Raw genomic sequence first — 13,714 nt, 5'->3', positions numbered from 1 at the left:
AATCACACCTCAGTTTGTCTTTGGGGCTTTAGGAGCAGGGGTAGGCATTGTTCCCATCTCTCCCAGGGAAGGCGTTTTAGCAACAGTGGGACTGACAGGGAGTGTGATTCAAACAAATCAACAATTTCAAAAAGCAGGTAACAAACAGGAAATGTGACGTGACTCATTATTTGATGTTAAGAAATAATGAGGGCTGGAGAGATGGCTCGGTGGTTAAGACGCTGTTGCTCTTGCAGAGGACCCAGGTGCTGTGGGATGTTCTGTATGGCAAATGTGTTGCTAATTAGTCAATAAATAAAACACTGATTGGCCGTTGGCTAGGCAGGAAGTGTAGGCGGGGCAAGGAGGAGAATAAAGCTGGGAAGTGGAAGGCTGAGGCAGAGAGACACTGCCAGCTGCCACGATGAGAAACAGCATGTGAAGATACCGGTAAGCCACGAGCCACGTGGCAAGGTATAGATTAATAGAAATGGATTAATTTAAGCTATAAGAACAGTTAGCAAGAAGCCTGCCACGGCCATACAGTTTGTAAGCAAAATAAGCCTCTGTGTTTACTTGGTTGGGTTTGAAAGGCTGTGGGACTGGCAGGTGAGAGAGATTTGTCCTGACTGTGGGCCAGGCAGGAAAACTCTACCTACAAATGGCGTCCAACGTGGTGGCAAGAGTTTCCACCTAAAAACTGAGAAAAAAAAGATTCTAAAACGGAGCTAAAAACAGCTTCCTAATTGTCTCTCTCAAATGAGTGGCAGCTGCCTGTTTGAGCTACTGGTGGGTTCCTAGAGTGCATGCTCGACCTGCAGTATGGCGGGAATGAGGCCTCTGCAAGTGGCACATTAAGCTACATGGTGGATTTAGCCTTTGCTAGTGCAAAACAAAAAAGGGTTTCTGGGCTACTTGCTGCTTGGATAAAAGCATAGACCCACGATAGCTCCCAGAGCTGGCGGTAAACCACTGCCATGTTGGGAAGCTGAGGTGGGCGAAGCCAGCAGCCACAGCTGCTGCAGTTTAAAGCAAGAGATTCACAATAAGACAGATTCAGATGTAATAGTTTGCAATGTGTGTAAAAGATACGTAGGCTTGAAAGAGACAAAAAAGATGATATATAGAGTTATAGAAACAAATACATAGTTTTAAAAAATAAAGTCTTTAAAAAGACAGTAAAGGTAGTATAAAAAATAAGCCACGTAAAAATGGATATTACACAGAGAATCTGCATTGTGTTGTCTTTGGGACTTTTAACTGCAGAAAAACATTTGATTGTAAAAGCTGTTGAGTTATGCCAAAATGTATATTTTAAAGGTACCTTGACTTCAAAATTTGGATATAAGGATATGTTACTTTGGAAAGGAGACTCTGCTTTTGTTTCCACAGAAAGCCAGAGGCTATGGATTTGTTCCAGATTAAGACACATCAGGTTTGACCAGCCAAGACCCCCTGAAAGGTCTCCGATGACACCATGGCCCAGATGATCCAACATCCAGAACGGTTTGAAGGCATCTGGCTCAGACGATGCAGCCTCATGGACTATTCCATAATCCTAAAATTTTCTTTGTTTCCCCATAAGATACAGCGCCCCCCTCCAGCAGGAAGTAGTAAGAGAAGCTAGGCCCAAATTCCCAAATTATATGTAATTTTACTTTGTTAAGGTTAAAACCTTCCTTTTTGAAAAAAAAAAGGGGGAAGTGCTGTGGGATGTTCTGTATGGCAAATGTGTTGCTTATTAGTCAATAAATAAAACACTGATTGGCCGTTGGCTAGGCAGGAAGTGTAGGCAGGGCAAGGAGGAGAATAAAGCTGGGAAGTGGAAGGCTGAGGCAGAGAGACACTGCCAGCTGCCACGATGAGAAACAGCATGTGAAGATACCGGTAAGCCACGAGCCACGTGGCAAGGTATAGATTAATGGAAATGGGTTAATTTAAGCTGTAAGAACAGTTAGCAAGAAGCCTGCCACGGCCATACAGTTTGTAAGCAAAATAAGCCTCTGTGTTTACTTGGTTGGGTTTGAGCGGCTGTGGGACTGGCAGGTGAGAGAGATTTGTCCTGACTGTGGGCCAGGCAGGAAAACTCTACCTACACCCAGGTTTGATCCCCAGTATCCACATGGTGGAATCACTATCTGTAATTCTAGTTCCAGGGATCTGACAACCTCGTCTGAACTCAAGGGCACCAGGCACACACATGGTGCATAGACATACATGTGAGCAAACAGAATACCTGTAAAATAAAATAAGTAAGTCTTTTAAAAAAGAAAAGAAAATAGAAATAATGAGAGACTGGAGAAACAGCTTAGCAGTTAGAAACTTTGCTGATCTTCCAAAGGACCTGAGTTCTGTCCCCAGCATCCATGTCACACAGCTTACAGCTGTCTGTAACTCCAGCTCCAAGGGACAACTGCACATGTGTGTGCACATATACACACAGACGTATAAATAATAAAATATTAAAAAAAAAAAAAAGAATAGTGAGTGTGGCATCACGGCACATGCCTGTAACCCCAGTCCTAAGGTGAAAGCAGGAAGATCTGGAGTTCAGTCAAAGTCATTCTCAGATTCTCAGGCATATAGCAAGTTCAAGGCCAGCCTGGGCTACATGAAGCCCTGTAAAAAAAAAAAAAAAAGCTGGGTGGTGGTGGCAGTGGCGAACGCCTTTAATGCCTTTGATCCCAGCACTCAGGAGGCGAGGCAAAGGCAGGTGGATCTCTGAGACCAGTCTAGTCTACCAAGTGAATTCCAGGACAACTAGAACTACATAGAAACTGTCTCAAAAATAAAATAAAATAAAATAAAGAGTGGGGGTTAGGCTGATGTGGTGTGGGGAATATTGCACTCACATTAACACTAATTTTAATTAATTTGTTTTTTTGGGTTTTTTTGTTTGTTTGTTTGAGACAGGGTTTCTCTGTGTAGTTTTGATGCCTATCCTGGATCTCACTCTGTAGACCAGGCTAGTCTTGAACTCACAGAGATCCATCTGCCTTGTGCGCCACCACCACCCAGCAATTTTAATTAATTTTTTAAAGATTTAAATTTTTTAAATTTTTAAGTGTGTGTGTGTGGTTTCGCTCTGGAGGCCAGAAGAGGGCATGGCATCAGATCCCCTGGAGCTGCAGCTATAGGCAGTCCCTGACGAGGGTGCCAGTAACCACTGAGTAATCCAAACTCAGGTCCTCTAGAAGACTATTTGTATGTTCTCTAACTGCCGAGTCACCTCTCTAGCCCCCAGTTTTCAAACCCCTGTAACAAGCTGCAATGTGAAGGACATTCACTTCTGGAGCATGCTTCCCTCAAAGCCTGCAGCTCTATCCACCCAGGAGAAATGCACTAGGTACACCCAAACTGAAGATATGCTATGAAATATCCCACCAGTTCTTCCCAACACTGTCGAGGTCAAAAATTGAAGAAAAGTGTGAGAAACTCAGACCAAAGGATACTAAAAGGACATGCCACCCAAAAGCAACCTGGAACCCTAGAAACCAAGAGATATTAGCCTAACAAAGTACAATTCAACCTAGAGTGTGCTGATTTTTATCTATTTTTTTATTATTATTCACACATTAAATAGATGTTTGGTTTTTAATTTTGGTTTTGGTTTTTTTTTTTTTTAACTTTTTACTTTTGGCAGGGAGTGGTTTCAAGACAGGGTTTCTCTGTGTAACAGCCTTGACTGTCCTGGAACTCACTTTGTAGACCAGACTGATCTCAAAGTCACAGAGATCCGCCTGCCTCTGCCTTCCAAGTGCTGGGATTAAAGGTGTGCGCCACCACCGCCCGGTTCGGCTTTACTTTTATGTGTATGAATGTTCTGCCTGGATATTGTGTGTACACATGTGTGTACACGTGTGTGTGTGGTGCTGGCAGAGGTCAGAAGAGGGCGCCAAGTTGCCTGGAAGCAGAGTTACAGATAGTTGTCAGCCACCAGGTGGATGCCGGGACTCAAACCTTGGTTCTCTATAGACCTCCATCCATTTTTGTGAGACTTGTAATCCTGAATGATCTGGCACTCACTCTGTAGACCAGGTTGGCCACAAACTAAAAGAGATCTACCTGCCTCTACCTTTCAAGTGATTGGGATTAAAGACATGCACCACCTCACCCACCTATTTATTTATTTTAATTTTTTGTGTGCCACACATGTATGGGCACCCATGAGAGCCAGAAAAGGGGATCAGTCCCTGGAGCTGAAGTTACAGGCTATGTGAGCCGCCCATCTAACACAGGTGCTGGAACCCGAACCTGGGTCCTCTGCAAGACCAGCAAGCACTCTTAACTGCTGAGCCATCTCTCCAGCCACCAATTTTGACTTCCTCTTTTTGACAAATGGACCTTGGCTCTGTGAGATATTAAAGGACCTTGTGTGAGAGTTGTTCGGGAATTCTTTTTTAACTTCTACAAATCTAAAGCATTTTTTTTAAAGCTGAATATGGTACCTGAGGAAGTACAGCTGAAGTTTTCCTCTGGTCTCCACACACAGGGGAACACGAATGCCATACACTCACACAACACACAACACGCACAAATGCTCCTTTTTAGATATACCCACCGTCTAGTGAGTAAAGGAAGTGACAGGATGTTCAGGTTTACTTCAAAGCGACTCGCTGGCTGTGAGTGGGGAGGAGCACAGGTGGAGTAGGCCGGCCTTAAACTGGCAAAGCTGGTGTTGGATGACGGGCAGCCAGGCGTTGGAAGATGAAAGGCTCTGGCTTTGTGGTTGGAAACCTCTGGAATAAGGACCACCGGCATAATATGCAGATCTCTCTCCATGACACAAGTCCCTTTGTCCTGCCCACAGGACGGCAGCCATGCGAAGTGCTGACCTGCCTCATTGGATCCCTTTTTGTTTGCTTTAGAAGGCCGTAAAACATTAATTCAAAAAAAAAAAAAAAAAAAAGTGACAGTAAATAAGTCAGCCTGGACTCTGGAGCTAGGCTGCCTGGGAAGCCACTGAATCTGTCTGTGAACTGCAGTGTCTCACCTGAAAACTAGAGGACATTGTACCTGTCACAAAGGGCCATAAAATTTTCATAAGCCAATGTGCAGGGGGGCGGGGCCACCAGCATCATCTTATGGAGAGAAAAATAGCCATAGACAAAACCCATCCGTCACCCTTTCTCTGCACGCTGATCCTGCTCAGTCCTGCCCCTCCCCCTACCTTCCTTCATAGAGAGAAGGAAGGGCTTCCGAGAGAAAGGAAGACCTCAGTCCCCGATCCCACTAAAAGCACTAGGGCTGTAGCTCAGTTGATAGAATGTTTGCCTAGCACGCACCAGGCCGTGGGCTTGGCCCCCAGCACCCCATAAAACTAGGTGTGGTGTTGAATGCCTGTAATCCCTGCACTACAGAGGTGGAGGCAGGCAGATCAGAAGTTCAGGGTCAACCTTGACTACATGGTCAAGTTTGAGGACAATATGGACTTCATGAGACTCTGGGGTGGGGGGAAGCTGAGACTAGGTGGGGATCTGAGGGCGCTCCCTGAGTGAGCTCTGGGAATGGACCATGGTTAATGAACCACTGTCCGCAGACATCTGCCAGGCCAGTGAAGGCTATTATCAGCAGTCACTAGACACCTACTGTGTGCCAAACACTGAGAACAGGACCCAGGACCTAGATGAAGATGGCTGGGCCCAGGCAAGGAGGTAGAGACAGGAGGATCAGATATCCAAGGTCATCCTCAGCTACATAGAGAGTTTAGAAGGCAGCCCCTGAAGGACCCTGCCTACTCAGAATATATGTAACAAACTACTGTGCCTTTAGAATTACCTCTTAAAGAGTGGAACAACGTTGCCATTTTACAAGATTCCTAAAGGACACAATTTAGATAAAATTTGGCCAATCGGTCCAATCACAGACTTGTAAGTCAATTCCATTCAATTCCACAAACCCCACTGCAGAGCCTCACTCATTCATAAAGCTCTGTGACATTCTTTGGCCACCAGACACTATGCTAATGTGAAAACCTCACAGTAGAGGGGAACACCACGACAAGGTAGGCACAATCCCTGATCCCATGGAGTATACGATCAAAAGTGGAAACATATGGTAATAAAGAAGCCAGGGGCATGAGGCTCCTTGGAGGAAACAATGCTTTGTGGATAATGCAGGGATGGGGGGGGGGGTTGAGAGCTGGGACAAGAGATGTTCCAGGGGATGATCCAGGCACGGGAGGGAACAGGATAGGTCTGAGGGCTGAAAAAAAAAAAACAGTATGGTGGAAAGAAGGGTGCAAGTGGAGAGTCAAGTGTCCAAGAGTGGGCCCTGCAGAACTTTGGGTCCCTTCAGATTCGAAGTCTGTACCTCAAAAGTAGAGAAACCCACTGCAGGGTGTTTAAGGATGCTGCCTGTATGGGAATCATCTGATCAGACCCGCATTGCTGGGAGTCTGCCTTAGAGAAAAGGGAAGGATTGGAAGAGGGCCTGGAACTGGAAGCCGGGGACCTGTCAGGGACTCCCATAGAAACAGATGACAGAGTCTGACTTAGCCTTGGGAGAGGGCAGCTACAAGACTTTTTGGGGAGAAGCTATCACAGCTCTGGCTGGACTGAAGGGGCTAGGAAGTATAGAATCTAGGTTTATGACTCCAGCACTTGGGTGGCCGGCTGAGCTGATTGCAGAGGGAGGGGCAGATGTGGAGGAAAGAGAAGTTCTCAGCATGCGTGAATCAGATCCACTGAGCACCCTTTCTTATCAGGCCACTATGCTGGCAGCAATGGGAGCCTCCGCCGCCGAGATTACCGCATACTTCACTTCTAGAGGTGACGGATATGAACAGTTGCAGGCACTAACCTTCCTCAAACACACTCACTCCACTAGTGATCAGAGCAAATAGCCCAGAGCAGAAAGCCAATAAAGGGTACTCAGTAATGTCTGTTGAGTAAATAAATGTCCCAAGTGCCACCCAGATACCAGACACCAGGGAAAGAAACCCTTACTCAGGGCATGTTATGAAAGCCTAACTGCCCCGGGGTAAGATCAACCCCTTTTCTCAGAGTTGAAGGCTACAGGGAATACTACTGAAGAGTAAGCTGCGAGATTCCCACTGCGGGTGCCGTGCGGGAGGGAGTTTGGCGTTCTGATAGGACCACGGGGTGGTGGTTCCAAAGACAGCAAGTGTTTCCCAGCGGGGGGGTGCCTGTCTGGCTGAAGGATGAGCAGAATGGGGGGTGGAGACAAATAGAGAGTCACTCAAGGCCAGGCACAGGCACCCCTAACCGCGTCGCCATAGGAGGCATTTTACACTACTGAGACATTAAGTCTCTCCAGATTCCTCCATGCTGAGACAGTCTATTTTTAAAAGAAATCAAGTCCCATTTAAAAACTCTAGGGACATATTCTCAGAAAGCTCAGCTCAGTGAAGTTGGGGGGCTGAATTTGAACCCAGTCTCACCTCCACGCCCACCCCCCTCTAAAAAAGCCATTGCACCCCACCTTTGTAGCATTTCATTTCTTCCTTCAAAGTTCTCTCTAGCACATCTGCTACCCTTACTCCTGGCAAGGCCAGGCTCACTTCAGCTCTGGAAGCAGCCGGGGAGGGTCTGCGGTGTTGGAACTGTGCCGCCAGGTCCCTGGCTCACAGACCTGGATCTCCGGTTCCGTGGCCGAGTTAGTGATGCCCTGCCGGGTTCCTAGGTTTGTGTGTCCCGGGGTTAGGCTAACCACAGTCACTGTGCACCCCGAAAGCCCAAGCGGGTGTGGATGGGGGCCAGCGCTGCGCGGCGCCAGGAAGCAACGAGTGCGGGACTAGGGCACGCTCGGGACCCTCGGGAGGAGCGCGGCGGCTCCCGAGGATGACACAGCGTTTCCCCGCACCCGGCTCTCTCCCGCGTCCCAGCCACATCCTCGCAGAGCGCATTAGGAGGCCGGCTGGTCTCGTCACTGAAGCCCCGACCCGGGGATAGGGATCGGGTCGCTGCATCCGTGCACGCGGTCCCATCCTGGGGTGCACATAGCACCCTGCTGGAGGTCGAGGAACCGGAGCGTGACCGTGGGGCGTGACCAGGGAGTTTTGCCCCGCGACTGTCCCGCAGCTCACAAGGAAGGTCAGTCCCACTCGGGAAGAAGTTGAGAAGCGCCCCAGGTACACCACCTGCCCATGAAGCACAGGACTGGAACTTTGCGCCTAAGGCGCACTTGCCAGAGTGACCCTTCAGAGCCACTCGGACCCGGGACCCGCGACCCGCGTGGCCAATCACCGCGCGACGCGGACGGGGGCGGTGGCAGGGCGCGGGTATCCGAGGAGTGACTGCGCCACCCGCCAATAAGAAGCCAGGGTGGGAGACCTCGCCCATCCGGTTGACCAATGGGAAACGGGCGGCTACAGCCGAGGTCCCCGCACTAGCTGTAGGCTCTGGTGGCCGCGGGTTGGAGACCCTCGGGCTGAAGTGACTTTGCAGGAGACTTGGCTCGACCCCCTCCCCTGTGCCTCCCTCCCACCCGCGGGCTGCAGCCCGGGCCTCACCTGCTGGAAGCGAGGCTTGCCCAGCTGGAAAGGGGGAGCATCGGTGGAAGCGTTTGCAGGACTGGCCGCCGCCGCCGAGGTTGTGGTCGCTGTATCCGCCATGGCCACTGACGCCCGCAATCTCCAGCCCTTTTAAAATGTCCCTCCTCGGCCCCCGCCACAGTTGCCTCTCCCGATTGGCCGTGAGCAACCGCAGCAAGAAGGGCGCGCAGGGCCTTGTGGGGAGTGTAGTTTTCCTCAGCTCTGAGCCTGACAACCCGAGACTGCGGAGAGCTGCACCCACGAAGACCTGGTTTCGGTTCCAGCCGCCAAAGCAGCAGGCACCGGCAATCTTAGGAATGTGTGCAGGTGCGGGTATACTCGCGGCCCTGAATTTTAGGACTAGGAACGTCCAACAAACGCGGGCCTGACCAGGGATCAAATAGACAAGGACTCCAGGCAGAGTGGGGTTAATTCAGAAGGCCTTCAGCAAGGAGTCGCACTGCGGGATTTTCCTGCCGTTTCTTCTAGCATAACCCTGACTCCAGCCATTCTGTCACTCTGCCACTCTCTTAAACAAGGCCTGCTCAAGCTACTATGACCCTTGAACATTCTACTCATACTTTTACCATGGTTTGATGCAGTTCTTTTTCTAGGCTCTGCTTAAGCATTCATCGATTCCATCACTCTACTTCCACAAAATCTGCTTCAGGATTCTGTAACCACATGACACTCTGTTTTGCCTAGTTCCATGTAGCTCAGGCTAGCCTGGAACTATGTAGCACAGGCTGCCCTCAAACTTGTGATCCTTCTTCCTCTGCCTCCCAAGTCCTGAAATTATAGGTGTCAGCTAGCCGACCAACTATGGGCTTAAATATCTTTCTAATGGTGTGGTGGGGGAGGGATGATTTTGGTTGGATAAATCTTCAATGCAGGTATAGGAGGACCTATACTAGAACTCAGATGTATTGAGTGACTTAAGCATCCTGAGAGACCCCCCCCCCTTTTTTTTGACACAAGGAAGTTCCCTCCCGAGCCTAATCAAGGACCAGCAACAGTGATTCACTGGGAGCTGCAGAGCACACTGGGTAATAAACACATACTCCTGCAGAATGGTGCGGAATGGCCACTGCAGTCCCCGCTTACTTATCTGGTTGATGAGCTAGCCTGGGCATAGATGGGTGGGGAGACAATGGTCTCCCAGGACAAAACTACTCGATTCTAGGGAAGTCTCCATCTCAGGGTGGGATTCAGATTGAGGTTTCCAACCTGTCCTTCTGCACACTGCATGAGCGGTAGGTGGCCCAAGTGCCCATCCACTCACTAATAGCTGAGCTACAAGGAACAGCACTCACAAATGATCCTAAAGCTGGGGAGAGACGATGGCTAACCAAAGAACTGTTTTTATTTTTTGTTTGTATCCTATCTCCTCTTACTAAACTCTGTGGCTTCAGAACAGAAATCACAAGTTTTGCCCTCTTTTTTCCCCCATGGCACTCACTGAATTTATGCCCGTGGTCAGTGCCCAGTGAACCAGGCACCCCAGGAAGCACTGCCTTCACACACAGGCAATCCCCTTCACCCGCTCATTTCAAAACAGGAACACACCAGGCCAGCTGTGGTACACGAACTTTTTATTCTTCATAAAGTGCTCAAAACATGAAGAACAAGCTCTTTATAGACAGGAGTTTCAACTAGGAAGACCAATGGCAGAGCAGATCTGTGCCTGCTCACTGTCTGCCAGCCGCACTCTGCAATGTGTGGTATGGAGCAGACACAAGCAAAACCCTGGCTTCAGTTCAGAGCCCCTCCTGAGACACCCCTGCCCTGGCCACACAGGAAGACCAAACAGCAGGGACAGGCGAAGGACGAGGGACAGGGCCAGAACCAAATGAGCTCAGAGGCATGCCTAGCAGAGGGACTCACTTCCTCAAGAGGCTCTCTCCAACGCCCAATGACCCCCCACCATGTGGTCAAAAACCTGGAAACTGGTGGCTACTTTCTTCATTTCTGAGTTGACCTAGAGTTGGTAATTGTACTGTGGGGGCCCGTTGTGGGGTTTGTCTGTTCTATGCTGGCAGAAGACTGACATCCACAGAGCATACCTCCTGAGGTGTTCTGAGTGAACTCATGACCCTCCCATGAAGAAACAGTTGTTGCCTTTCCACCCAGCCCAAAGCATCTTTTTCCAGCATCTCACCTCCTTCACACATACTTTTTGCTAATGCACAGCCGCCAAGGACCCCTGCAGATGCCATGGGGAGACCTGCTTTATTCACAAGCAAAGAAGAAGCTGGACCACAGGGGAAATACTTGGCTTCAAAATGCACTTCAGCCAAGCCAGGAAAGACAGAAGGGGTTGGTGAGCAAGAGGGAGGCTGCACAGCAGCTTACAGAACAGCTGGAGAGCCAAGGCATTTCCTAAGTACAGGTCTCCTAAGGCAGAGTGAAGCCTCCCACTTCCCAGACATGCCCTCTGGTCCAGCACAGCTGGGACTCAAGGCCAGACACAATAAGATGCAGGGCAGCCCCAGGCTTACTGTGCACTAGATTTTTATCCCAGGATGCTCTGAATGGGGGTCAAGGAAGGTGCAGGAAGTGGGAAGAAGACTTAGGAGGTGGCAGCAGGTTGGCCAGAGCCTTAGCTGAGGTACTTCTTAGGGAAGCACAAAGCCTGGTCCACATTCCCCGTTCAGGACCTTAACAGCCATTTTCATGTGCTCAATAGGAGGGAGGGGACACCATAGCCAGAGTGGTCTACATCCAGAGGCTCTTGTCCTCACCCACAAAAGGCACATTTTAATTGGTTTCCAAAAGTTCTGATCCCACAGCAGCACAGTTTTGGCATCTGGACAAGTAGTAACAACAGACATGGAGGCCTGATCCCCATAACATGAGCAGCCCAAAGCCCCAACCTGGAGGGTCTCATGTTAGGGAGGCAGGGAGAACCTCAGGAGCAAGGAGTCATCCTCCCTGCACCCAGCCCCACCATCCATCACCACTGGGACATGGAGTGGGGGGTCTGAAGAGGAGCAGGGAGCAGCTGAAGAACACAAAGACACACATCACCACCATCATCATCACCACCACCACCACCACCACCACCCTGTATACATGCTCCACACACATCCCCAGAAAGAGAGACAAGACTAAACACACAGGCTCCCTACTCCTAGAGTACAGGCACAAGGTTGAGGTGTAGGTGCCCTGGTCCCCATCCCAGTCCCAGTCAATACCAGGAGGACCTCCAGCACGATCGGCCAAGAAGAAACAACCGGCCAACCCCATGGGGTGATTTAAATCTGTGCTGGCGCAGTGTTGCCCTAGATACCACAGCTCACCCCAGAACCCACAGCTCACTCCTGCTCCATCTCGACAGCTGACATCCTTGTTCCAATTCTCTGGGGGGCCCCAAAGCTACTAGTGTGAAATGGGCAGGAAGGAAAGACCCAGGGCTCTAGTGGGAGTTCAAAGGGGCCCCTTCCAGCAACCCCAGCAGAGGCAGGATGGGGAGGGGTGCGGAGAGTGACCATGAGAGCAGGCTGTGCCCTACTCAGGTGAGTAGTCAGTGGAGGGCATGACACTGGCCCTCACCAACCCTCCAGGGATGGAGGGAAGGGTTACTTGTGGGGGGCAGGGGAGATCTGCAGCAGCGTGGGTGAGGTCTCCATGATCCTCACCAGCAGCCGGTCGATGTAGCTCTCCAGCTCCTGGACATGCTCGTCTCTCTGGCTCAGCTCACGCTCACGCTGCAGGAGCAGGCCAATGAGCTCATCATGAGTCAGGTGATAGTACTTGGCCGACTGGTCCAGCACAGCAGATTCCTATGGCCAGACAAGATGGAACTAAGAAAGGGAGGCCCAGACCTTCCACCAGCTAGCCCACCAAAACCTGTTTCCACACTGTAGAACCCCAGACTCTGCAGCAGCCCATCTCTAAAGCCAGAGATATCCTCCCCACTTCAGAGCTGTGGCATGGGGAACTGCCAGCTACCTGCTCTGCCCTTCACACCTCACTCGGCCTCTCTCCATCGTACCACCTGTTCTCTCGGGTGCCTCCTAACACCTTGCTGAGCCTCACCTTCAGCCTCTTGGTGTCCACAGTTGGGCCAAGCTGAGATGCTGGAACCACAGACTGGATGCTGCCAGATGTGACGGTTTTGAGCTTCTCCAGTCCGCTGCTCAGGGCTGAGCTCAGGCTGGTACGGGGCTGTTTCCTGTCGGGGCTGGCCTCCACAGGGGCAGCGCTGAGGGGCTTCACAGGATGGGGACTGCAAAGACAAAAAGGAAGTGAGCTGCGGGGAGGGAAGGGTGGCACAAGGGTGGAGTCACTGTCTCTGCATGGCCACCTGACCTGCTGAAGAGCTGATGTCCCCAGGGCACAGCATCCTGTGCACCTCAGCCCACCAGCTTCAATCCAGCACGGACTACTGGCCTACAGACTCCTGTGCCTGTACCAGTCTTTGCCAGCCATCTCCTCCTCATCTTCTCTACTTTCTCAGTTTCCCAGCAGTCAAGACTGAGAATACGAGAATGTTAGGGTTAAACCAGTGGTGCTTCCTCGTCATCACCTCTCTCTGCTGGGGGCTTACCATAAGCCTCGGGACAGGCCTGCAAAACTCTTCTCGACCTGGACCTGCCCTCCTCTCACAACCCTGCCCAGAGCCTGGGGACTGACTGCCTTTAGTTTCGAACTTCTCACCTTGAGTACTCAAGCCAAAACCTCAGTGCTGCTAGCCCAGGCCAAGTGAACTTGCTGGATCCTCTCCTTCACCTCTCAGAGCTCACAGCCACATACCTCTCTCCTTCTTCAAGACCGAAGCTAGTGTCCTGACCTCTACCAGCCTCTTCTCAGGCTAAGCTGCTAGCTCCCTGGCTTCTCTCTCCTCCTGGACATCCCGTATCTCCCCAGCTGCAGCCCAGTTGTTACCTCAAGGCCAGCTGCGTCCCGGGGTCCACCTAGCTCTATACCAAGTTTCTCTCACACCCGCCTTTTCCAGCAGCAGACCCCTGGGAGGCCCTCCAACGTGCCCTCTTCAGCCTCCGCCACCCTCTCTTCTCCTGGCTGCACCTAACTGCTAAAGGACAATCAATGGCTTTCCACTTCGGACAGTGGACAGTTCCTTTAATGGCTCCTTTCTAGATAAGATCACTCTAAGACAGCCTGGGCTCTGCTCTGCCTCCTGGCCCACAGCTCCACCCCGCCAGTCATAAACAACGATGATCTTTCAACCCTTACAAAAACTATTTCTAGCTAGACGTGGTGGTGCACATCTGTACCAAG

General features: G+C 50.6%; 3 protein-coding genes across 8 annotated transcripts in view; all 3 read right to left on the bottom strand.

Moving 5' to 3' along the window:
- The window catches only part of Sfxn5 (sideroflexin 5), a 129,020-nt gene extending 120,426 nt beyond the window's left edge, over positions 1 to 8,594 (bottom strand). For 2 of the 5 annotated variants that reach the window (XM_052721356.1, XM_052721360.1), the window contains exon 1: positions 8,453 to 8,589. In XM_052721356.1, the coding sequence (XP_052577316.1) occupies positions 8,453 to 8,554 (102 nt within the window). In that variant the 5' untranslated portion in view covers positions 8,555 to 8,589. Of the gene's footprint in view, positions 1 to 8,452 lie in introns of all 5 variants that reach the window. The other 3 variants (XM_052721358.1, XM_052721359.1, XM_052721361.1) reach the window with 2 other exon arrangements.
- LOC128099441 (uncharacterized) lies at positions 4,210 to 8,433 on the bottom strand. Its single transcript, XM_052721362.1, has 2 exons — positions 7,423 to 8,433; positions 4,210 to 4,841 (listed from the first exon to the last, which is right to left on the bottom strand). The coding sequence occupies exon 1, from the start codon at positions 8,280 to 8,282 to the stop codon at positions 7,656 to 7,658; it is 627 nt and encodes a 208-aa protein (XP_052577322.1). The 5' UTR covers positions 8,283 to 8,433; the 3' UTR covers positions 4,210 to 4,841; positions 7,423 to 7,655.
- Positions 8,595 to 10,048: 1,454 nt separating the features above from the next.
- The window catches only part of Rab11fip5 (RAB11 family interacting protein 5), a 40,461-nt gene continuing 36,795 nt past the window's right edge, over positions 10,049 to 13,714 (bottom strand). For both annotated transcript variants that reach the window (XM_052719855.1, XM_052719856.1), the window contains exons 5-6: positions 12,512 to 12,701; positions 10,049 to 12,255 (exon numbers count right to left, since the gene is read on the bottom strand). In XM_052719855.1, the coding sequence (XP_052575815.1) occupies positions 12,052 to 12,255; positions 12,512 to 12,701 (394 nt within the window). In that variant the 3' untranslated portion in view covers positions 10,049 to 12,051. The remainder of the gene's footprint in view (positions 12,256 to 12,511; positions 12,702 to 13,714) is intronic.

This window comes from Peromyscus californicus, unplaced genomic scaffold (assembly GCF_007827085.1).
Source record: "Peromyscus californicus insignis strain IS unplaced genomic scaffold, ASM782708v3 Scaffold_6__1_contigs__length_162567912, whole genome shotgun sequence".
Taxonomy (NCBI): Eukaryota; Metazoa; Chordata; class Mammalia; order Rodentia; family Cricetidae; genus Peromyscus; species Peromyscus californicus.
The sequence above is the reverse complement of the archived record's forward strand: the minus strand, read 5'-3'. Positions and strand labels throughout refer to the sequence as shown.